This window comes from Protopterus annectens, chromosome 6.part0 (assembly GCF_019279795.1).
Source record: "Protopterus annectens isolate FY-2018-M chromosome 6.part0, PAN1.0, whole genome shotgun sequence".
Classification (NCBI taxonomy): Eukaryota; Metazoa; Chordata; order Ceratodontiformes; family Protopteridae; genus Protopterus; species Protopterus annectens.
The window spans coordinates 1,735,002,355-1,735,028,611 of NC_056737.1; the positions used below are offsets into that span (position 1 = coordinate 1,735,002,355).

The following is a 26,257-nucleotide window of genomic DNA, read 5'->3' on the forward strand; positions in this document are numbered from 1 at the left end:
AGAGTGGAGCAGTTGGGCAGCCCCTCAGGGGTGTTGTGTGGGTTGGTCCAAGAAGGGTTCTCTGGATCCAAAGTTCCGTGGGCCCCCTCTGCCTCTAGGGCGGCGTCCACCCTGCCCCTCCTCTGCCGCGGAAGGGCTGGGAGTCTGGAGCGGGACGGGACTGTTGCGACTTCTGGAACCACATCTTCTTCTGTCCCTTTTGGTTCTTGGAGAAGGACCTCTGGGGAGCAGAGAAGCGGACGCCGACGGCAGACAACGTCTTCCCGTCCTTCTCGATCTGGACCAAGGTATCGCAAACAGTTTTGCCAAAAAGGGCAGAACCATCGAAAGGGGCATTAGCGAAAGACGCCTTGAAGGGTTCCGTGAAATCACAGTGCCGGAGCCAGGCCTGACGCCTCATGACAAGGCCCGCTCCGCTGGCTCTAGCGGCTCCCTCCGTGGCATGGGACAGTAGCCGCATAGAGGTGTTTGATATGGATCGGAGAGTGGCCATCCGGGTGGAGTGCAATCGCTTGTCCTCCGCCAACATGTACTCGGGGGGCGACGCAGCGTACTCTTTGATAAGGTCCTCCTGCAGTCGAAGCACATGTGCCATGTAGTTCAGCGACCTCACAGAGAAGGTAGCCGAATTAAAGACCCGCTTCCCTAAATGGTCCATTGACCGAGACTCCTTGCTCGGGGGATGAACCGAGGGACTCTCCTGAGCTAGTTCCCTCTTGGTGGCCGCCGCCACCAACATGGCATCTACAGGGGGACCCTTACTCAAGAGGGACCCTTACTCCAGTGGGACTTGTCAGAGGGTGGGCTAAGAATTTTGTCCGGGCACTCTAGGACTGGCTCCACAGTGTCCGGCTCCTTCCACGCCCTGGTAGTAATCAAATCTACCAGGGGGTCGGCCGGAGGGGACACCCAAGAGGTAGACGGGCCTGCTTCAAATGCCTCCAGGAACACGGATTCGTCCGAGGTAGGCTTTGGGGCAGACCACCCCCCCTTATCCTGAGCATCTCCATGATGTCACCAAATGAGACATCTTCGGGGGGGTGATCTTGGGGAGCCTTCCCCCTCCTCCAAATCCGTGTCCTCAGTCAAGGACTCGGGGGAGTCCAGGTGCCTCCTTTTGCACTTTCGCTTGTGAAGAACCTCCTCGGGGGGGTTGTCCGAGGAGGTCTCACCAGCCACGTCTTGTTCCAAAGGAAAGACCTGGGATTGTCCCTGTGGCCGGGTGATGGAAGTCGGGCCCAACAGAGAAGGAGTGCAGGGTGGAGCCGTGGCAAGGGCCGGGGGCCTGGAATCTCTCGACAGGGCCCTCTCCACCACGTTGAATGCAGAGGGAGAGCTGCTCTCTCTGGGATCTGAAAGCAGACCCTCACTTGGATCCGACGGATGGATCGGGGCCGGCGCCGAAGCGATCGGATCCGACAGACCAGTATGCTCCGACCTGGACGGAGCCGAAGGCATACCGATACCCCCGGATCCGAAGCTCAGCCCTCAGCTCCGAGAGGTTAGATCCAAAGAAAATGGACCCGACAGACTCGAGGGAAGTGTCGGCGCCGAAGTACCCAAGACTATCGGCGCCGACACCCCCCCCGGCTCCAAGGCTGACCGGCTCCGAAGACTCCGAGCCCAGGAAGCGGGACAAAGAAGGAGCTATCGGGGCAAAAAAAGGGGTCGAGCTCCCCCCCCCCCGGAGGGGGGGGGCAGGAGCACTCCCATCTGCAGTTGGGCCTGGAGGAATCTTATCATCCGGTCCAAATCTGCATCCGTGAGACTTCGGGTTGATCTCAATGAGGCCACCGAGGCAGGACGGGAGTGTCGCCTCGATGACCTCGAAGGAGATCGGGTCTCCTCCTCCTCCTCAGGACCCAGTGAAAAGCACGGGGACCGGATCCGAGACGGAGGAGACCCAGAAGTCCTGGAGGGAGAAGACCGCTTAGCCAGGGGGGCCAAAGTGGAGGCCTCGGCCCGCCGCTTGTGGTGCTTCTCCCTCCTTTTCTCTTTCCTGGCCTCCCTCTCCTCCGGGCCTAAGGCGGGAGGTTGAGTCCCGGCCGGGGGGAGGGAAGCAGGAGTGGCAGCCGCCGCAGCGGGAGCCACAGGAGGATCGGAGGTAGAAGCCGAATCCGGGGGCAGATGACCCGCTAGAATCAGCTTAGACCTCCGGTCCGTGAGTGCCTTGGGGTTAAATGCTGCACAGATGGAACAACCAGAAGACAGGTGTTCAACCCCAAGGCACACAGCTTATGGCCACACTCGGTGCACTTAGAAAAGATCGGCTTTGGGGCCTCAGCTATTTTAACTAAAGAGAAACCACACACATTAGGCCCCAAACACACACACACAACCCTAACGGAACCATGAAGGAAGGGGGAGGTAAATGACAAAAAATATAGAGTTAAACTAGAGAGGGTTTTGTATAAAAAGGGACCTGGAAACACTCACAACCAAAAACAGAAGAAAAGAGAAGAAAAAGGTAAATTTTTTTCTCACAAAAAAGTCTCTAACGCCTGGAACTCTAGATCAAGCTGCTGTTGGATAACCGCGGCAAACTAGATCTGAGGTCAGTCAGGGTTGGCAGGGGATTATGGGTAGGGGGAGGAGCTTGGAGCTCGGATCTAAAGCTGTTGAAAACTGCGGGCTCGGATCTGAGGTCTGATCCGATTGCCATAGGTTGCTGCACAAATTAAGTTAACTACTTCAGATATTATATTTTACAGGAACATGTGCATTTAAGTGAAATCTTCAACATACATCCAATAACTATTTCAAATCATGCACCAATAAAAACAAAAAACAAAATAAATAAATAAATAAAAATTCAGGATAATGAAGTAAAAATGAGACATCGATGCTTTCCCACATATCTGTTAAAAAGAGAGGAATATAAGGAATGGGTTGTGTAAATTACTTGAGCATTATTAGGGAAGATAGAAATTTCTTCAGAAGTGAAAGCTAGTGAGTGGGATAAAATGAAAGTAGAGTTTAAAAATAGAGTAAAACAAGAGACAGAGATATGATTAATAAGTAATAGGAATTATTTAGAGGGGGTGACAAAGGTTTAAGTATTGCAGAATAAGGGGAATCTCACAAAACAAGAAGCACAACTGCAGAGTGCTAAATGGAAAATAAGTTAGTATTTGGGTAATATGCATGAGTTTACAAAGACTGCTGTTAAGCAACTATTTTTTGGTAACAACTCCAGAGCACAAAAACTTTTAACACAATGACTTCGGCAACAGAAAATAGAAAGGGTGGTCTTCAAACTTAGGGAACTTGATTAAGAAAAATAACTGGAGATCCTTTACAAGTATTAAAGAAATTTCTGAAATTTTAAAAGTTGTACAAAGACGAAAAATATGGAAATCAAGAAAGCACACAAATGAAAATATTTAATGGAGACTTAATTATGCCAATGTTAGTGGTAGATGAAACTCAACAACTAACAGTTAAGATAGGAAGACATGAAATACAGATGGTGATGAATAATCAATCAACAGGAAAGTCTCCAGGAACAGATGGTATAACGTTCCATCTGTGTTGTCCATTTTTATTCTTCCTCAACTGATGGGTTCAGATCCGATCCTCGGATCCAACTCGACTGTTACTAAAGCTCATGGTAACCAAAAAGCTCTTGAGCTTCTCCCCTACCCATAATGCACCAACCCAAAGCTACTTCAGATCTTGTTTGCTGATTTTACCAGAAAAAGGAATGTTTAGCATGCATAAATATAGGAGACATAAAATTGCATGTGCTCATTAAAGGAAAAAAGTATATCTGGGGCTCAATATAAAGGACAATGATGTCCTAACAGCTCATTCATCCAGACGTTTGTGAACATAAGGGATAGGGGTTGGTAGGCAGGAAGTTGAAGAAGAATGAAAATGGACAACACAGATGGAACATTATGGTGGGGCCACAGTGGTGCAGTGGTTAGTGCTGCTGCCTCACAGCAAGAGGTTCTCCAGTTCGATCCTTGGCTGGGATATCTTCTGTGCGGAGTCTGCATGTACTCCCTGTGGTCGCGTGGGTTTCCTCTGGGTGCTCTGGTTTCCTCCCACATCTCAAAGACATGCTGTAGGTGGACTGGACACTCTAAATTGCCCCTAGGCGTGAGTGTGTGTGTGCCTTCTGTGGAAGGTTGGGCACTGGGCTGGCAACTCGACACCGTAAAACTCCACTGCCAATCATGAGCGGACAGGTGATCTGCTGTGGCAACCCCTAACCGGGAAAAAGAAGAAGATGATGGAACATTATGGTAAGTACATAACTTCTTTATCTGATGTCAAATTACATCCCAGGTGGACTCTAAGGAAGGATATTCCTGAGCACAGTTGAATCAAATGATGCTCTACCCCTGGAGGCCAGATTCAATTTGTAATTGTAATGAGCAATAACGGTATGGGGAGTGGCCCAAGTTGTTGCTGCACATATGTTGTCCATGGATGCTCTGGATAAAAAAAACTGAAGTTGTTGCCATAGACCTATTTGAATGAGCTCTTACTGGTTGTGGCAAGGTAATACCCAGTTTTTTATACATAAATAAAATACAGTTAGTCAACTGGCTAAAGTTACTTTTGCAACTGATTTGCCCAATTTCAATTCTGCAAAGGAAACAAATGATTGGTCTGTTTTTCTGATTTCTTTTGCTCTATGTAAAAAATGTAATTGTCTGTGAATATGCAATAAATGTAACATATATTCCCCCTTGCTTGCAAAATTTGGTAAGAATACTAGTGAATTAATGGACTGATTGATATTGGATTCTGACACCACCTTGGGAAGGAAGGAGGCATTTGTTCATAGTGTCACTCTATCCTTGTGAAAGATCAAGTATGGAGGTTTTGAGGACAAGGTCTGAATCTCTGAAATTTGTCTAGCAGAGGTAATGGCTACCAGGAAAACAGTTTTCCAAGTAAGACACTTAAGATCACATTTAGCTGCTGGGTTCATAGGGGGAATGTATAAGTACCTACAGTGCCAAACTGAGATCCCATAGAGGAGTAGGATCCTTAAACAGATGTCTCAAAAGAAGAGTGCCTCGCAAGAAAGCTCTGCACAATTTATGGAAGGCTACTGAAGAACCTTCATATCCAATGTGAAAATTTGATATTACACCTAACTGAACTTTAATGGTTGAGAACTAGCCCCTTGTTTAAAAAGTAAAACTAAAAACTTGAGTATGTTATGTATCAGACATGAAAAAGGTTCAACATGATTTTGTTGTGTCCAGTAAACAAATCTTTTCCATCTACATGTATAGAGTTTTCGTGTTGAAGGTTTGTGGGAAGATAAAAGGATATGTTGGACGGGGAAGACAGCATCAGTTTTCTGGCTATTAATGGAATTGGAAAAACGAGGTTGTCAGCATGAGGTTTGGAATGTCTGGATGGATCATGCTTGTCGGGTGAGACAGTCCAGAATCCAAAGTTGAAGTGAGTGAGGCCAAAGGAAGGGAAACCAAACATGATGAGGCCAGTAAAGTGCAATAAGGATGACTTTGCTCTTCAATCTGGCAGCTTTCTGCAGAAATTTTGGAATTAATGGGCTCGGTGGGTAGGCATAAAGTAGACCGGGGGCTAATCATGAAGGAGAGCATCCCTCAGCGATTCAGACAAAGTAGCTGCTGCATTTGCTGTTAAGGGGAGAAGCAAAAAGACTACAGCAAGGCTGGCCCCATCAACGAAAAATCATTTATTTCACTTTCTTGTTGAGAGGCCACTCGTGAGGTAGAGGAATGTACCTACTCAGTTTGTCTGTTACCATAATGGACTTCCCTGGAATGTCTGTTGCCATGAAAAAGCGGTTGAATGAGATCGCCCACTGCCACACTGAGTGCTTCTCGAAACAAGGGGTGTGACCTGGTCCCTCGTTTGTCAATGTACCAAACTGCTGACATATTATCCATTTGAACTGCAACTGTCCCTAAAGGGACAGCGTCCTGAAAAGCTTGCAATACTAAAAGCACTATTCTCATCTCTAGGACATTGATATGCAAGTTTGCCTCTTTGGGGACCAACTGCCTTGGACCGTTTTCCCCAGAAAGTGCCCACCCCAACTGGAAGTGTTCTTGGTCATTTTGGCCTTGGACTGAGAGAGAATGAAAAGACATCACTGACTTTGTGTTGAAAACTACTCTTATGAATTCCATGTTTTGAGTTGGTTCTAGTTGAGAGTTGTAGTTTATGGTTATTACAAAAGCAATGAAAGTCAATAGTGTAGCCACTCTGAAGTAACTCCCTCTCACACCAACGAACAAATTTTCTTCAGCAAAATAAATCAGAGGGAGAAACACGGCAGAAATAATATAAAAAAATTTATATTATTTCTGTCATGTTTCTCCCTCTGATTCATTTTGCTGAAGAAAGTTTATGGTTATTCCCAGACGAGAGAAAATCTGGAGAACCTGCTTTCTTGTCCTTATCAATTGATGCCTGGTCGTGGAGGTGATGAAGCAGTTGTCACCCGGAATCCCTGCAGTCTCAAGTGAACTGCTACTACTGTCATGCATTTGAACACCCTGGGGACTGTGGTGAAACCAAAGAGCAGAGCTCTGAACTGGTAGTGATTAGCTCCCAGCCGGAAGCATAAATGCCTTCAGGATCATCTGCTCATCTTTATGTGATAGTATACATTCTGAAGGTCTATCGAGCATTCCAGTTGTCCTTGCCCAGGAAAGGGAGAATGGACTGAACCATGTTACAGATAGTAAAAAAGGTCTATATGAAAGTGCAGAAAGGAAGAGGATAGAATTATAACTACTGAAGAACTACGAACTCGCAAAGGGGTTAAGGGTCAAGAAAAGTAAGAAAGGATACTATAATACAAGAAAATAGTAGGCTTTAGAAGACTTTTAAATGAAAAAACTGTCACTTACCTGTGAAAGCTCGAGAGCGAGGCTGACCATGTCTTTTTGAGGCAAATGAGATCTGATGTAACTTAGGGTTGGTGCATTACAGGCAAGGAAGAAGCTCAAGAGCTTTTTGGTTACCACAAGGTTTAGTAATGGCGGAGTCAGATCAGAGGATTCGGATCCAAACCCATCAGTTGAGGATAGAATGAAAACTGACAACATCAGATCAGTATTTTAAGAGGAGGGGAAGCACCAACATCTTGAGGAAATGCTGTGGTGGTTGTATTACCCAAAGGTGATAAAGACTCATCAAATCCAGCTTCATGTAGACCCACTGACTATAAAGTGTTTATGTCTATACTAGCTAAAAATGTCAAAGATGTTGGCAAAACTTAAAAATATCGATCAATGTGGTTTTGTAGAGGGGAGGCAAAATTTAACAACATTAATAGAACAATGATCCAAAGGGAAGTAGAATGTAAGAAAACACCATCCTTGCTGGTGTGATGCAGAGAAAGCATTCAAAAGTGTATGCTGGGATTTTTAGAGTTGGGCAGTGGAAGCATTTGCTTTCCCTGACAAAGGAGGATACATGAAGGATCTGAGACAATAATTAAAGAGGGAGGGTTTCTTGCTGAAAAATTACATCTGAACAGAGGAACCAGGCAGGGCTGTCCTCTTTCCCTTTTCTTATTTGCTTTATATTTAGAGCCACTGGCAAAGAAAATAAAGAACTCAGAAATTCAATAATATGATTGGCTTTATTTGCAGATATTATCTCATACCTGATAAATCCAGAAAAGGACATCTCATTTTTGTGAACATTTTGAGACAGTTTATAAAGTCTTTTCAGGATATAAAATTAATGAAGATAAAACAAAGGCATTATCCATAAATTATGTACTCACACAAACAGGTTCAACAATACCCATACCTATGGGGACCCAATAAGATGGAAGTATTTAGGTGTACTGATTAAAGATGATTCACTAAGGACATGTGGGAAGAGACTAAACAAAGGATACTACAACAAATGAGAAACTGCCCTTGTTTATGAATATGAACAATAAGATGCAAGTAATAAAAATGTGTTTAGTCCCTTTAGTTTTGCATACAGGTCAGGCATATTTTTTTATCAACCAGAGGAGAAGTTGTTCACAATAATTAATAAAGAGTGCAAGAAACTTATCTGGGAGGGGAAAAGGGCTTCTTCCTTCCAATACAAGATGGTTTAGGATTACCTGATTTTAAAGAGATATTTCAGAGCTACACAGTTAAGGCTCATATACATAATACAAGCAGAAGGTTATAATTCAAAGTGGAAAGGGACGATGATGAAGTGGGGGGGGTCAATTAATAAGATGAGAGGGATTTTGAATGCAGCTCCTTAAAGAGAGTAATAACCATACAGAATATTATATTCATAAAGTACCATACAGAATATTATATTCATAAAGTAACAAAAGTATTCTAAAAAATAAGCCAACACGAGATTGGAGCTGGGAAATTTTGCTAACAGGGTTGACAGCAGGTAAGGGTATAGAAATATGCAAGAGGGGACTAGAATTTACCGGACGAAATGGCAAAGGAACCTAGGTATTGGGAAGCAAATAAGAGAGGGAAATGTCTTGAGGTCAAGAAGACATCTGGACTGCAGGCTAAAGACTGCCTTCCCTACCAGGAACTGATATGACGGTATAGGCAAAGAGACAGGTATAAGGGAATCCTAAGTGAAAGACCTGCTCTGTTAAGAGTTTTTAGTTGAATCTAAAACAGTAGCTGTTGTTAAAAATGGGACAATTAGTATAGCATATAAATATTGCATGGTTACTATATTGATCAATCAGAGGAGGAAGGAACATTGGCAAACAAATTTATAAAGGAACACTGGGTGGATGTGTATGGCTCCCAAGAATGCAACAAAGTCAAGAAGGTTTAGGATTTTTGCTAAGAGGTGTTTGCATAGGTATTTTTATAATCCAAGCATTTTCAAAGAGTTTTTCCTCTGGTAGATAGCAAATGTTGGAGGTGTGATGAGAAAGAAAGAGGTAACTGGAACAAGTAGTTATGTACGTTCGATGTATGTAGTCCATCTTGCCTCACATTCTTACCCGTGGTTTCGGAGCCGAACCTCGGCTCCGACTCTGCCATACTCTACCTCGAAGTCTTCAATTGGCTTGTGGCTAAGAGGTATCCCATGCTGCACTGCTCCCTTTCCCCAGATCTTGTTTGCTGCGAGCTCAGGCAATCACACCCCACACACACAACACACAGAGAGGAAGAATCAGCCCAACAACAAAAGGGGAGTACTGAAACCAAAACTAACCTCTAGGCCCTCCAGGAGGGGGAAGGCGGGAGGGTAAGTAAGAATGTTAGGCGAGATGGACTACATACATCAAACATTATGGGGAGTACGTAACTTCTTGATGTTATGTAGTTCAATCTTGCCTACATTCTTACCCGTGGGACAGCGTCCCCAGCACCTGAACCTTGGGCGGCTCAGTGGAAAATACCCCTGAGCACTGTGGAACCAAAGGAAGATCTGCCTCTGGATATCAAATCCAATTTGTAGTGACTGATAAAGGTGTGAGGAGATGCCCATGTAGCTGCAGTACAAATATTATCCATAGACATCCTGGCCTGAAATGTCGTAGAGGAAGACACTGATTGTGTAGAATGAGCCTTCACCTTAAAAGGTAATTCCTTACCGTTTGAGGCATAAATGAAGGAAATACAACTAGAGATCCATCTGGATAAAGTTACTTTAGAGACAGGAGACAAGTCTATTGTCTGAAAACGAGACAAATAGCTGATCTGATTTTCTAAGATCCTTTGTTTTATGTAAATAGAAACGCAATTGTCTATGAACATCCAGCTGGTGGAATTTGAACTCTGCCTTATTAGAAAATGCTGGGAAAAACACAGGCAGCTCAATAGACTGGTTGAGGTTAATAACCAAAGCAACCTTTGGCATAAAGAAAGGATTTGGTTTGAGGGAAACCCTATCCTTGTGAAATACCAAGTAAGGAGGTCTAACTGACAAAGCCTGGAGCTCAGAGACTCGCCCAGCTGAAGTGATAGCTACCAAAAAGATAGTCTTCCATGACAAATTTTTCAAGTCACAAGTAGCTGCAGGCTCAAAGGGAGACGAAGTGAGACACTGTAGCACAAAATTGAGGTCCCATGGCATTACGGGATCAAAGACTGGGGTCTGAAGCATCATAGTGCCCTTTAAAAATGCCTTACAAAGTCTATGCGCCATTAGACTGGGTTCATTATTGACATGAAAGGTAGAGATAGCCGCTAACTGAACTTTAATGGTTGTGGCAGCTGACCCCTGACTGAAAAGCATAGAGAGAAATTCCAGAACTGATGAAATTGCTGCAGTGTAAGGGTCAGTCTGCCTTTCATGAGCCCAGATGGAGAATCTTTTCCATTTACTGGAATAAACCTTCCTAGTCGAAGGCTTATGGGAAGAAGACAGAATATGAACTACTTCTGGAGAAAAATGATGAAGCCTGACTAGTGATGGAACTGGAGTAGCCAGGCTTTCAACCGGAGGGTCTGAAGAGAGGGATGGAACTGCCCTGACATATGAGTCAATAGGTCTGGCTGTGGGTCCAGAATCCAAGGGTCATCCATGAGATAGGGATAGAGAAAGGGGAACCAAATTTGACGAGGCCAGTGTGGAGCAAACAGAATCATTCTGCTTCCCAAGAATTGTGCTTTCTGAATAACCTTTGCTATCAGAGGAACAGATGGGAAGGCATAAAGTAGACCGGAGGGCCAATCGTGAACTAGAGCATCCCTGGGTGTCTCCCCCTGAGGGGGGATGAGGATGAAGTAGCTGCTGCACTTGGTATTGAGGGGACTGGCAAATAGATCGCAGCAAGGGCTGACCCCATCTGCGGAAAATCTGCTCCGCAACCTGTTTGTTCAGGGACCACTCGTGAGGCATCAGAATAGCTCTGCTCAACCTGTCGGCAATCACGTTGGACTTCCCCGGAATGTGCGTTGCCACAAGAAAGCGTTGGGAAGACACTGCCCACTGCCACACTCAATAGCTTCTCTGCAAAGGGGATATGACTTGGTTCCCCCCCTGTTTGTTCAGATACCATACCACCGAGTGGATTGCAATCGTCCCAAGAGGAAGAAAGCTCTGGAGTGCTTGCAACGCTAATAGCACTGCTCTCATCTCCAAGACATTGGTATACAAATGTATCTCGTGCTCTTGCCACGTGCCTTGGACTGTCCTGCCGAGATAATGTCCCCCCACCCAATCTGGGAGGCATCCGTGGTCACCGTGGCAACTGGAGGAGGTGGAACGAAGGGCTTTCCCACATTGAGATTGCTGGTCTGAAGCCACCAGCGTAGATCCTGCTTGCACTTGTCTGTAATCATAAGATGGGAAAGCGGAAGGTGTTGCAGGGACCACTGAGCAAAGAGTAGCCACTGAAGGAGCCTCATGTGTAGTCTTGCAAGAGGGACTAGCATAATTGTGGCAGCCATTGCCCCTAACAATTTGAGAACCATTTTTGCCTTTACCTTTTTCAGTGGAAGCAACGCGTAGACCTATTGTTGCAAAACCTGAATTCTTTCTTGTGGTAAGAAAGAACTCGGTGCCTATAAAGGTGACACGCTGCGAGGGCAACAAGGCAGACTTTTCTCAGTTTAGTGTGATACCCAATCGTTGATACAGCGCAATGGTGGCGTCCCTGGTCTGTAGTAGTAGATGCCTGGTGTTGGCAGACAGGAGCCAGTCGTCTAGGTACGGAAACGCTTGGAATCCCTGACGTCTCAAGTGAGCAGTCACCACTGCCATACATTTGGTGAACACAATGGGGGCTGTGGTGAGACCAAAGGGCAGGGCTCGAAACTGAAAATGTCTGGCTCCCAGCCGGAAGCGTAAATGACTTTTGGATGCCCTGTCCATCTTTACATGGTAGTACGCATCCTTGAGGTCGATGGAGCACATCAATACTTCTTTCCCCAACAATGGGAGAATAGACTGTAAAGTGACCATTCGGAACTTGGACTTTTTTACATGGAGGTTCAAGCGGCTGAGATCCAAGATGGGTCTCAGGTCCCCTGTTCTTTTCGGCACCAAAAATAGACTGTAAAGTGACCATTCGGAACTTGGGACTTTTTTACATGGAGGTTCAAGCGGCTGAGATCCAAGATGGGTCTCAGGTCCCCTGTTCTTTTCTGCACCAAAAATAATCTTGAGTAAGTCTCTAATCAGAGCTGGTCTGAGGGGACATGCTGGATGGCTCCTTTTGCTAGCAGCTTTTGAACTTCTGAAGCTGCGGAATCCCCTTGACTGGGTGGAGCATCTGGGATTCTCTTGGTTGGCGGGGGATGAGAAGAGAAGGGGATACGATATCCTCCAGAAATTATCTTTAATACCCACTCGTTCTGGGTGATGCCCTGCCAGGCTTCTGGGTATAGCGAAATGCGACCCCGACTGGCTCTGGAGAAGTGCAGTCGGGCTTTCCCATCAGGAGCAATGGTAGGAGGAATCGTGGTACCCCTGGTTACGCGGGCCTCCTCTGCCTCTAGGGCGGAGTCTACCTGAGTTACCACCCCCCCCCCCGCCTCTGGAGGGGGAATCACTTTCTGCGTCCTGAAAAAACCTCTGCGGCTTTCTGAACCACATTTTCCCACCCTTCTGGCCCTTGGGATAAGGTCTAGACGGCATGGAAAAACGGACTCCCACGGCAGACAGGGTTTTTCCTTCCTGCTCGCACCTAGTGAGAGTATCCTTCACCTTGGTTCCAAACAACGATGAACCGTCAAATGGGGCGTTGGTGAACGTAGACTTGAAGGTCCGTGAAATTACACAGGCGCATCCTGGAGTGCCTCCTAAGAGAGACTCCTGAACTCGCTGCCCTACTCGCTCTGTCGGCTGCATGCGAGATCAGCCTCATGGAGGAGTTAGAAATGGAATTTAGGGTAGACATCTGGGCATTGACCTTCTGAGCCACTGCGTCAGAAACGTTACACTGCAGAGACTCTCCAAGCTCTTTTAGGAGATCTCTTTGGAGCCGTGTAAAATGTGACAAATAGTTCCGCAACCTCAGAGTAAAGGCCGCTGAGGAAAATATACGCTTCCCATCCCAGTCCACGGTCCTTGACTCCTTGTTAGGGGGATGGACGGCAGATGAAGTCTCAGCTAGTTCCTTCTTGGTGGCCGCTGCAACCACCATGGCATCTACTGGAACACCCTTTGTGAGAAATTCCTTGTCAGCGGGGGTGGACAGAAACTTGTTGGGTCTCCTGGGGACTGGTTCCACAATGTCAGGGGTTTCCCACACCCTTCGACAAACAACATCCAGGAGTTCATCGAATGGGGGGAGAAACGCAAGAGGCGGAGGGTTGAGACACAAAGCCCTTCAGGAACACTGACTCCTCCTCAGAGGGAGATTTGGAGGGCCAGTCGCCTCTCTGCTTCAAGATCTGCAGGATATCTGAGAAAAAGATATCTTCAGAGGACGACTTGGGGGACTCCTCTGACTCCTCTAGGTCAGTGTCCGAAGTGAAAGACTCATCCTGGGAGTCGATGTGCTTCCTTCTGCACACTCTTTTTCTGGGGGGATCTTCAGGCAAACACTCTGGGGAGACCTCAGAAAGTTGGGGACCACTCATGGAGGTATCCTGAGGTCTTGGGTCTCCGCTGTCCAAGGAAAGAGGGTGATAAGAAACTGATATCGGTGCTGGAGGGGGTAGAGTGTCGGTGCCATCACACGCAGCTGAGGACCTGGCCAGCACGCTCCGCATGACCTCGAAAGCAGATCCCCCCGGCTCCGAAGAACAAACAACCGTGGAAGTCCTCGGAGCCGAAGGGATAAGGTCCGAAGCCGAGGCTGGGCCCAAGTTCACCCATGCCGAAGCACCGAGCGGGAGGCTCGGAGCCGAAGAAGATCAACCCGAGACCTCTCCCTCGGGTCCGACCGAGGAACTATGAGCCCTGGACCCCATGGACAGAGCCGACGGGGTCAGAGCGGAGATCGGAACCGAGATGCCAGGATGGGCTACTGGAGCCGATGCAAAGGTATCAGACAAACAGACTACTCTGGCTCCGAAGGCCGAGAAAGTCTCTGAGGAGGAACATACAAGGATGGATGGGTGACAGGCTCCGGGGCAGATTGGCCAACACCGGTGACTGAAGCAGTCTCTGTACCACTCTATCCACATCATCGTCTGAGACAGTCCTGGAGTACCTAGAGGATAAGGTCGGAGATCTGGACCTCTCTACAGAAGGAAGACTTACGAGAAGGATAAACCAGTCTAGAAACTGCAGACTGGCTCCGAACAAGTATCTCCGTCACCGGCTCAGAGAGACTGGGAGCCGATGTTGACTTGGTCAATTCACCCACTTCCTTCGGCCCCGAAGCCAATGGAGCCAAGAAAGCTGAAGTAGACTTGGCAACTTTCTCTGGCGGCTTCGATAAAACTGACGGAGCCAGAGTGTTTTTTTGATTTAGAGGTCTTGTCTGCTTTAGAGGGAGAGGACTTAGAACTGGAAACCCTCTCCAAGTCTTCTTCGAAGGAGGGTTTCAGTAATCCCTTTAGAATCAGTTTGTTCTTCCTCTCTTGAAGAACGCGTGGGCTAAAGGCGTGACAGAACACACAGGATTCTTGGAGGTGGATAGCCCCCAAGCAATATACACACACAGAGTGCCCATCAGTAATAGACATTTTATATCCACACATCAAATTTTTTGAAGCCCGAAGGCTTGGTGTTCTTTTGCAACCTTAGACATATTGGTATGACACTGCACACAATATCAGAAGACAAACCTGACACCAACAGAAAAACACGGGAACTATGCCTCTAAATTAAACAGTCACAGAACAATACACCACAGGGAAGAAAGGACCTCTAACTTAAACGGCCCTGACAAACAAAACAAGGGAGGACTAGGTCCTCTAAGTTAAACGGCCCTAGCCCAAAGGGACGGGTCGACACCGGAACAAGCACACACAGGGAAACTGGGAAATAAACAACTAGAAGGGAGGACTAGGTCCTCTAAATGAAACGGGCCTAGCCCATAAGAAGGGAAGAAACGCAAACGGGATACCAAGACAAAAAGCCAAACAGGCTACACAAACAGTTTTCTTATCAAAAAACAGAGACTAGCTATGAAAATAGCTTTTGGAGCAACAAACTACTAAAAAGTAGAAGAAAGTTATACTTAGCCACGGCCAAGAGCGAGACCACGTCTGAGCTGCATGAGCGGCAAATGAGATATGGGGAAAGGGAGCAGTGCAGCATGGGGTACCTCTTAGAACATGAGCCAATTGAAGACTTCGACCTAGAGTACGGCCGAGTCGGAGCAGAGGTTCAGCTCTGAACCCACGGGTAGAATGTAGGCGAGATTGGACTACATATCATATGTTTTGGGAACGTAATGAGTGGCAATTTTTAAAAATTCTCTGCAGAGCATTCTGTCAGAAATAATGGATGGGCAAACAGCTCTAACTAAACAAATTATTCTTTTGAGCTGAGACACTGGATCTGAATTACCGAGACACAGCAACTCCTTGTTAAGTTTAAAGTTGTTGACCGACAAAAAAGCAATTACTATCAAATAGAAGCCCAAAGTCTAATTGTAAAAGTGATAAAAGTGGTGGTAGAGAAATAAATGGACATTGAGGGAACAATACATGCAGATTAATGTTCGGGAGGAGGAGTGAGGTTAAAGGGAAGGCAGGTAATGTATAATTTAAATAATGTTGGACTGGCTATAGTTAAAGAAAAAAACATATGGGATGTATAATGTATGTAAATGGAAAAAAATATTCATACAGTTTTTCTTTTCTTTTAATGTAAGTCTGCCTACACCCTTAAGTGATAATTTAATAAAGGCATTTAAAAGAGTGCAGAAGTATTAAGTCCAGAAGTCACAGAAAGGTCTGAACCTGCACGAGTCACTGCACACTGGAAGTCAAGCAACAGGAATATGGTGCACTGGAAGCATATCAGTCAGTAATACTACAGGGCACAAGGTCATTTAAATCCTTGTTGGTTTGTTTATCCCTAGAGGATCTGAGTTCCAGACACATCAAAGAGCCCCCCCCCCCCAATCATACTGTCTGGCCCTATGATCCTTTTCACTGGGGCTGTTGGTGGCTTCCCAGGGCATATCTGGAGACCTCTGGAATATGGGCTTTTAGCCAATTGGATATTTTTTCTGGAACTTTCTTCTGTCCTACAGGCTGACGGAAAACCCTGACAGTACACAGTTACTGTATTAGAGAACACTATTTATCTCCATGATATAATTCTGGAATCATTTTCTGTGGACTTTTTTTCCTGTCTATTTTGCCTCCAGTTTCAAACTCTACCATCTTGCTTTGAATTGTCCTATTTACTTACATGTACCAATTAAGTTAGTCTTAGAATGTTACATTGGCAGCATTCAGTCAGTTACACTGAAGTCCACCCTGTGATTTTAATCCTATTAGTTTTAGTATTTTGTAGTTATGTTCATAGCTCTAACCGCTTACCTCTAGAATCAGGGACAAATTCAGAAAAATCAGGGACTGTCTTAAAATATTAGTATTCTTAACTTGAGACATTGACAGAACATGAGAATAAGAGAATACCAGTTAACATACTTTTTTTTTTTTTTTTAAGTAAAAGTAGTCTGTAACTCTTAATTATTGCCACTAAAGTGTATTTTTCTCTCAAAACTGGCAGTTTTAGGTGCGATTAGGAAGGACAGAGATAAATTATGATCCAAATCAGGGATTTCCTTGGACAGTTGAGAGGTATGATTGTTGTTTTTCCTGATTATATGCTGATGCCTAATTCAGGCTCAGAGGACTTCTTAATTTGTTTCCAGGAAGTGAATATCACTCACCTAGGAATAGGAAGCTCTTGTGTACCTCCTCAACCAAGGCAACAGGGCACTGCTGGACCTGGAGGGAAGAAACTATAACATGAATGAATTGTTTTATGTAGCCTCAACCTACAGGAAGGCTGCACAGAAGAATGGTCCCTGGGCACTGACTGATCTACTTGGGAGACGCAATACCAAAACCTTGGAACACACTCCCCGAGTGAGCTGGGTGTGTGCTTCTTCTGGACCCTGTATTATCTGCCTGAATCAAGGACATGTACAAGCTTGAGTCCTCACTAGTCAAAGGCAAGCTCACTATCACGGATCAGAGGTCGATTTCTGGAATAGAAGGTCTTGGCCAATGTACTCTCAATTTCTCAGTCCTTGTGAAAGTTCTCTAGCTGAGAGGTGGGACTGCACTTGTGATTCTTTCCAATGATCCTTACTGTAGCAACTAGCAGCAACCTCCTAGTAGTGAGGCAGACCAGGTATTTTTCCCTCTTCATCTACTGGCACTTAAGGAAGTTTGCTTACACTGTGCGACTCTCTCAGCAGTATAGACAATGGTGATGCAGGTCTTTGGCTCATTATATGGTGGCCATGTGCTTTTAGGACTGAGATCAAACTATGCAAGCAGGAAAATTGTATATGCATACATCTCTCTCCTCTCTCTTTTATATACATACATATATATATATATACATACACACACACATATATATATATATATATATATATATATATATATATACATATACACACACACATATATATATATATATATATGTATAAAATAGTTATGAATGGATGAATGCCTGTAGCTACTCTGCAAAATGTATTCAGCAAGCTTCTTCTTCACAAGTACACAGCAAGAAATATTATGAAACGTGACTATGAAAGCAGAAAAGACAAAACTTATTACTACAGAAAATATTTCCTACTGTACAAGTTTATGAATTTTATGCATATTGCAGTAATTCAATTTATAAATCTAAAAAAACTACTCTGCTAATTGCATTTCTTTTGAAAAATTATAAGCTGCAGCTATCAAAACTCTTAACCTGTGCAAAAAATAGTTATTCAAACTTATTGATATTTTAGAACAAGGTTTAATTAGTTGATGCTGCAGAGCATACAAACTCCTTTCACTAATAAATGTTTAAATGAGGTTATGTTACTCCTTTCGATGTCAAAAGTTACAAGTTAACCTAGGACAGCAGGCACTGCATGGAAAATACTACTGAAAAACAGTACAGCAAGCTACAAAGGATTACACTTTTATCAAGAAGGAAAGCATTTTGCTGACTTTTCTAATTATTCAGAAGAAAAGTGGTAGCTGATGTTCCTTTCAACTTGATATCCATAAAGTATCCTCAAATTAATGAACTTGATTTAGTTGGACAGAAGGAGTGCATTGTTATTTGTGTCTTCCAGACAACTAAATACTTGAATTGAAAGGCAGCTCTACATCTTAAAACAAAAAACATAATGACTAAACCATGACAACCAAAGAGCAATGATATGATGTCAAATCATCACTCTTTCCAAGCAGCGCATGTTCAAGACGATGTAGGATTCGGAGAGGAATGGATCTGTCTGAAAATAAGAGGGTTTCTATTTGGGGGGTGCTGGGAAAACTGGTTGTGTGCACCTACAAAATGACTCTCACCAAACCAATTCATGATTTAGTGCAGATCAAGAGGCAGCAGGTGATATAACGTAATATTGGACTTCACATTGGCCATACATTTCCAAATGAACAAATAAAGCAGAAAACATAAAGGTATGGTTCTGACGGCAATCAATGCAAATGGAGAACATTATTTTAAGAGGATAAATGCCAAAGGGCTTGTTTAAAATCCTAAATTCAAAAACAAGGATTATATCAGACTCAAACTTTACAAGGATTATATCGCAGACTCAAAAGTTAACCAATACTCACCCTGTCCAGAATGAAATCAGCTCCAGAATCAATGGCTCCTCCAAGTTCTCGATAGTGACCAGAATATCTGACATAACCCCAGGTAAGAAGGGCAATCAGCAGCAATCCAATGATACAGTTACACAGCTGTGCAACAATATCAAGGCCAATAAATCCTGTTAAACCAGAAATCATATACATTGCTACTATTACTGCAAACAGTGTTGCAGGTGTGCGGAAGGTGCTGAAGATGTTCTTGCTTTCATTGTGTTTGGAGAAATTTGCATGCATTTCAACAATCTCAATCTCTAGTTCATCCTGGTAGCGCTGGCTGAACTCTTTGCCTCCCATCTTCTTAATCTTTTTAAAGTGTTCAATTGCTTTGTCATGAAGTTGTACATGCTTTTCATCCAAAATAGCTGGGGAAACATAGGGCTTGTCCCCACCACAGGCCTGAAAAAGAAGAATTTGGAAACCACTGTTACTTATTTTTTACTTTTACCTCACCATCTAGTTAAACCAAATTCTATCACTGCTATGTGTTTTTTATGTTTATTTCACCTAGTAAATCAACTCTTCTCAATCATAAATAGTAATGCTGAAACAGAAACAGTCTCTGGATTCCATTGAGAAACATGGACACACGATCAGATGTCACATGACTGATATTAAAATGTTAAAAAGTAAAAATCCAGAATTATACAGATGAACTGCACCAAATTTAAATCACAGCAGAACCACGCAAATCAGAAATACATAATCCATCTCCAAGGTTCCATAACTTTGCAGGAAAAGGGTATTTCCTGCTTCCAAAGTTTGCAAGGCTTTAACGTTAACTTTTGTGTGGTCTCCAAAAATTTGCTTTATTGATTTTTCTGCTTTTACATTTTTGCCAAAACATATTTGGTCCAGCCGTAGACTCCCTACATGTTAAACATATTTTTCTTCTGCAATGACAGCAACAGGAAACAAACTAAGAAAGGCATGGATTTTTTTTCTAGGCAACATCAAGGGAAAAAATTAACTGCAGCCTCTTAAGAACCATTGGAACCAATTTTGTAAACCTTTCTTTGGAAGAAATAAGCCATGGTATAAGTATTTAACTGCACTACCCCAGCCACTGAAAGCAGCCCAGTATACACACAGGAAAAAAAATGTAAGCAACCTACAAAGACTGCAGAAGACAACTAAGAAAAATCTTTGCAATCAGTTCACTATCCCTCAGAAGTAACTTGTAGTAAGTGAACGCAGCAACAGTGTTAAAAGAAAAAAATTATGTACAGCTAAACTATATGACAAGGTTGTCATCTATAAGAATTCTCCTGTACTTGGGTACCAGACTTGTCTGACCATACAGAAAAGAGGGAGATAACAGAATATATGCTGATGAATAGAACTGCAATGTGGGTTTCTGAGACACTGAAAATAAAAGACCAAAAATGCAGGAGAAGAGTGTATATTCAACATCTCTCAACTTTTAAATGTATTTTTATTCCAGGAAAATACAATGTGCGAGTGTGTGTGTGTGTGTGTGTGTGTGTGGGGGGACAAGCCCGGACAAGCCCTTATATATACCGACTCCGAGATCCACATGGCTCTTCACTCTTAGTATAGCAAAGTCTGGATTTTCAGCCAATCCATTTCCACATTACAGAAGTTGGCATTCCAAGTACCAGCATTTCAAACAGTTGCTCTCTACAACACCTTGTATCAATGGCCAAAACTTCACTCACCACAGAACCTGTTACTCCATGTTCTCCCCTAACTTTTCTACTATTAAAACCACTAACTCTATTTATCAATTACAGACAGATGTTACAAGTAGAAAAAAAAGAAGTTATGTACTCACCATAACGTTCCATCTGAGTAGGTACTTCATTTGTCTGCAACCTGTGGGTATCGGATCCGACCTCGGATCCAGCTTCACTAGCTAAAAGATCCAAGCTTCTAGCTCCTCTCCTACCCATAATCCCCTGCTTCCTACTGTATTACCTCAGATCGAGTTTGTTCAGTCCAAAAATTCACACCCTCGACAGAGGGTCAAGTATTGCCTAACCTTATGAAAAATAACATTTTTCAGGTGACCAGGAATCATGATATGGTTAGGGGGCATGGAGGGGGGGGGGGGGGTCGGATGCAGACAAATGAAGTACCTACTCAGATGTAACGTTATGGTGAGTACATAACTTCTTTATCTGAAGTAGTTACTTCATTTGTTCAGCAACCTGTGGGACAGAGTCCCTAGCTACCTATAAAAATAACCCTGGGTGGCATTACGGAAGGATATTCCTAAGCAACCCGGAGCCAAAGGAAGCCCTACTCCTCGAAATCATATCCAATTTATAATGGGAAATGAAAGTATGAGAAGAGGACCAAGTAGCTGCTGAACATATGTCGTCCAGAGGAACCATGGACCAGAAGGCTGCTGATGTAGCTATGGATTGGGTTGAATGAGCGTGGATTCCCATAGGAACTGGTTTACCTGAGGACGTATACCCGTGGATTATGCACTGAGAAATCCAATTAGCTCGGGTAACTTTAGAAATTGCCTTTCCCATAGCTGATTTGGCGAAAGACACAAACAACTGATCAGACTTGCGAAAATCTTTAGTCCTGTGCAGGTAGAAACGTAGTTGCCTGTGTACATCCAGTTTGTGCAATGTGTACTCCCCTTTGTTCTGAACATTTGGGAAGAATACCGGTAAATTGATCGATTGGTTAATATTTGACTCTGAAGCCAGCTTTGGTAGGAAAGACAGGTTAGTCCTGAGACACTCTATCCTTGTGAAAAATGAGGTAGGGGGGTTTCATGCACAGGGCTTGGAGTTCTGAAACCCTCCTGGCTGACATAATAGCCACTAAAAAGGCTGTTTTCCAAGACAAGAATTTTAATGGAACCGAGGTGGCAGGCTCAAAAGGTGGACTTGTCAAAGCTTGTAAGACTAAAGTTAAGTCCCATGGAGGAACCACTGACTTCACTGGTGGTTTCAAAAGAAAAATGCCCCTCAAGAAGGTTTTGCATATCTTTGAAGATGCTACAGATCCCAGTCCATCTCCCACGTGAAAATGGGAAATGGCTGCTAGTTCTACCTTAACAGTGGAAGTGCTCGCTCCTTTTTGAAAGATTAGCGACAAAAAATCCAGAATCGTTGGAATAGGGACTGTAAAAGGATCCAGGCCCTTGCCTTCGGCCCAGATGGAAAAATGTTTCCATTTACTATTGTGAATTTTTCTGGTAGCAGGCATATGGGCCGCCACCAGAATGGCCTTCACTGGTGATGAGATACTGGGAGTCCTAGCCATCAGAGGAACTGGATCAACCAAGCAGTCAGCTTGAGGTTTAGCAGGTTCGGGGTTTGGCATCCCGCAGGATGCGAAATCAAATCTGGAATGGGATCCAGGATCCATGGAGGAACTTGTACTGTGAGACCGCAGATAAGGGAACCAGATCTGACGAGGCCAGAATGGGGCTACGAGGATAACTTTCCTCCCCAACTGACGTGCTTTCTGAATGAACTTAGTCATAAGCAGGAGGGGGGGATAAGCATAAAGGAGACCGGGAGGCCAAGCATGCACCAGAGCGTCTCTCGGGGTCTTCCCTGAAGGAGGAAGTATTGCGAAGTACTTGCTGCACTTTGTGTTTGACGGAGAGGCGAAAAGATCGCAGCAGAGATCTGCTTCGCAACTGAAGGATTGAGAGACCACTCGTACGGGGTGAGAATCACCCGACTCAGTTTGTCCGCCAATATGTTGCTACCAGAAAGCGGTTGGTGGATATCGCCCATTCCCACACTCTCATAGCCTCTCGGCAGAGGGGATAAGACCTGATTCCCCCCTGTTTGTTTATGTACTAGACTACCGCCATGTTGTCTCTCTGGATCGCAATAGTCCCTAGAGGGAGAAGGTCGTGGAGAGCTTGCAACGCCAAAAGCACCGCCCTCATCTCTAGGACATTGATATGCAAAGCGGCCTCTATGGGGGTCCACGTGCCTTGGACGGTTCTGCCCGAACAATGCCCCCCCACCCAAGGCGAGAAGCATCTGTGGTCAACGTGGCTTGGGGTGGGGGAAATACAAAGGGTCTCCCTTCTCGCAGCTCTCGCAAGTGAAGCCACCAAAGGAGGGAGTCCCTGCAAATTCTGCTCAGTGGAATAGGGTGTTCAACGGGTGAAACACTAGTGACCATTGAACTTGAAGTGTCCACTGTAAGATCCTCATTCGTAGGCGAGCATGGAGAGAGAGACCGATGGCCGCTGCCACAGACCCCAGTGCCCTCAGGACTAACTTCGCCACAGGAGCTAGGCTTCGAAGAAGGGCTAAGATCTGATGCGATAATCTATTCAGCCTGTCCGGGGTTAGGAAGGCCCGAGAGATGCGCGTGTCCAATTTGGCCCCTATAAACTCCAAAACCTGCACTGGTTGAAGGAAGGACTTTTGAAGGTTCACTGATATGCCCAAACTCTGGGCGAGAGTCAGAGCATAATCCCTTGCAACACAGAGTTGATGCCTGTTGGGGGCGGCAAGGAGCCAGTCGTCCAGGTACGGGAACACCTGAATGCCCTGGAGTCTCAGGTGAGCTGCAACCACTGCCATGACCTTGGTGAACACCCTGGGGGCTGAGGTGAGGCCGAACAGGAGAACCCTGAATTGATAATGACCGTCTCCCAGCCGGAAGCAGAGAAACCTCCTGGAGCCTGTCCATCAGAATGTGGTAGTAAGCATCCTTGAGGTCTATAGAGCACATCCAGTCATTCTCCCAAAGAAGGGGGAGAATAGACTGAAGAGTGACCATCCGGTACTTCTCCTTGGGGACGAACAGGTTCAGGGCGGAGAGATCTAGAATCGGTCTTAAGTCCCCCGTCTTCTTTAGCACCAAAAAGAACCTGGAGTAGTAGCCCAATCCGGACTGGTCTGGGGGGACGGGCTGGATGGCTCTTTTTCCTAGCAGCTTTGACACCTCTGACGCTGCTGCCTCCCTTTGATCGGGTGGGACATCGGGGAGGCACTTGACTTTGGGGGGGGGTAGGTTCATGAAGGGAATGGTGTAAAGTACAGTTTTGTACCTACCATAAATGTAGATGTCCGATAGGTATGCATCTGCAGTCCTAACATATGGGTTGTCCTGCCTCAGGCAGCCCTTGATTCCAAAGTCTGGGTCTGGCCTCGGCTGATGTCGCACTTCACCCGACGTCACAGCTGCTGGGGTATAAAGGCATCAGCCGACGCCATTTTCCTCAGTGTTTCTTGCCCCAGATGCCAGGTGCCCTCTAAGAAGGCTAAATTTGGATAAATGCAGATAATTCCAAACAGTAGAGAGCAAAATATATATATATACATATATATATATATATACATACAAACAAATACACCATAATAGATTCCCCCAGCTAGCTAAAAGCCTAGGAATACCACAGAGGAAGGAGGGTGGCTGACTGCAGATGCATACCTATCAGACATCTACATTTATGGTAGGTACAAAACTGTACTATGTCCTTCAAGGATGCATCTGCAGTCCTAACATATGGGTAGAATACCATAGCCAAACTGGGGGAGGAGGCACTAAGATAATGATGGTGTTAGTTAAGATCCCTTGCAAAACAGCAGTTGCAAAACCTGCTCGGGATCTGGAGTATAAAGGAAGATTATAATGCTTGGCAAATGTATGCACGGAGCTCCAAGTAGCAGCTTCTAAAATGTCTTTGGTAGCCACGGAAAGCTGTAGTGGTGGCTGTAGCTCTTGTGGAGTGAGGCCTGATATTTTCAGGAGTTGTCTTTCCATGAAAAGAGTAGCAGAATCTAATGCAATTTCCTATCCATTTTGAGATTGTCTGTTTTGAAATTGCTTTTCCTTGCACTCCTGTTGCATATGCTACCAAAAGCTGGTCTGTTTTCTGCTGACCTTAGTTCTGTCCAGATAGTAGCGCATTGTCTGTGCACATCCAAGGTGTGTAGTAGTCTTTCTCCCTGTTCTGTGGGTTGGGGAAGAATGTAGGTAAATGAATAGCTTGGTTCAATGATACCCTGGAGACCACCTTTGGCATAAAAGTAGGATTAGTTCTCAGAGACACTCTGTCCTGATGGAAGATAAGGAAAGGCTGGACTGCCATTAATGCCTGTAACTCAGATACCCTTCTTGCTGAAGTGCAGGAATGCAGTTTTCCAAGATAAGTACTGTAAGTCTGCTGTTGCTGCTGGTTCAAAAGAAGTGTTAATTTTTCCAGCACAAAGTTGAGATCCCATGCAGGTAGATGTGGTTTCCTTGGAGGCTTTACGTTTTTGATTCCTCTCAAGAACTGCCTGAGTAGAGGATGAGAGAAGACAGGCGGATCCATGTTGTACTCTGCTGAAATTGCTGATGCATGAATCTTAATGGAGGAGTAGGATAGGCCATTGTGGAACAGTTCTGCTAAGTATTCCAGGATGTGTGCTATGTTTGCCAATGAGACATTTTCTCCCTTGGCTGCACTCCAAATGAGGAATCTTTTCCATTTGGCTGAATATGTTTTCCTTGTGGAGGGTCTTCGAGCCTCCAGGATAATGTCCTTAACCCTCTGAGACAAATCTGGTTGATTTTGTTTTATGCAATATTCCAAGCAGTTAGCTGCAGTGTTTTCAAGTTTGGATGCAGGGTCTTGTAGTTGTTCTGAGTTAGAAGTAATGGACATAGAGGTAGAGGCCATGAGTGTGCCCGAGACATGCTTTTCAGTAGCGGGTACCAATGTTGTCTTGGCCAGTCTGGAGCTATCAGGATTACCTTTGGCTGTTCCTCTCTGATCTTCAGTAGGACTTTGTATATCAAAGGAAGAGGTGGAAATGCATATGCTGTCAGGTTTTTCCAGCTGAAGGAAAGGGAGTCCACCCTCCAGGCAAGTGGGTTGTTTACTCTTGAGCAGAATTTCTTCAATTGGTGGTTGTGTGGGGAGGCGAACAGGTCTATCTCTGGCATTCCCCATTTTTTTGTTATGGTTTTGAAGATATCTGGATGCAGCATCCATTCGTGAGCATCCGTGGTAGTTCTGCTTAAGGTGTCTGCTAGTGAATTTTCTTTTCCTGGTACAAATCTGGCCTGCAGTTGAATGTTGAGATCCAGGGCCAAATTCCGCAGGTCCATTGTCATCCGGCATAGAGGGTATGAGTGTGTACCTCCCTGTTTGTTGCTGTACCACATCACTGTGGTATTGTCCGTCCTTATCAGCAGGTGACCTTGTTGGAGGAATGGTCTGAATGCCTGGATTGCATGTTTCACTGCCAGCATCTCCTTTAGATTTATGTGTAGATTCAGCTGGATTTGGGACCATAGGCCTTGTATGCACTTGTCTTCCATCCCAGCCTAGGTCTGAGGCGTCCGTGGTGATGGTCTGGCTTGGATGTGGTTTGTGGAAAGGCAATCCTCTGTTTATCTGACAGGCCTGAGCCCACCACAGGAATTCTTTTTTCAGGCATGGGATAATTGGAATCTGGGCTTCTAGACTGTGCTCGTGTTGAGACCATACATTCCTTAGGTACCATTGCAACTTCCTCATATGCAACCTGGCATGTGGAATCAATATTATGCAGGATGCCATGTAACCCACGGCTTGCAGGACTTTCCTTGCAGTAAGCTGAGTTTGTGTTGTTAATGCCATGAAATAGACTGGTAGTTGCTTT

The 26,257-nt window shown here is 44.9% G+C and overlaps 1 protein-coding gene across 1 annotated transcript in view; it reads right to left on the reverse strand.

Moving 5' to 3' along the window:
- ATL3 (atlastin GTPase 3) overlaps positions 1 to 26,257 on the reverse strand; it is a 1,114,372-nt gene that overhangs the window by 32,032 nt on the left and 1,056,083 nt on the right. Inside the window, exon 15 of the mRNA XM_044075127.1 lies at positions 18,633 to 19,064. Coding sequence (XP_043931062.1) covers positions 18,633 to 19,064 — 432 coding nt within the window. The remainder of the gene's footprint in view (positions 1 to 18,632; positions 19,065 to 26,257) is intronic.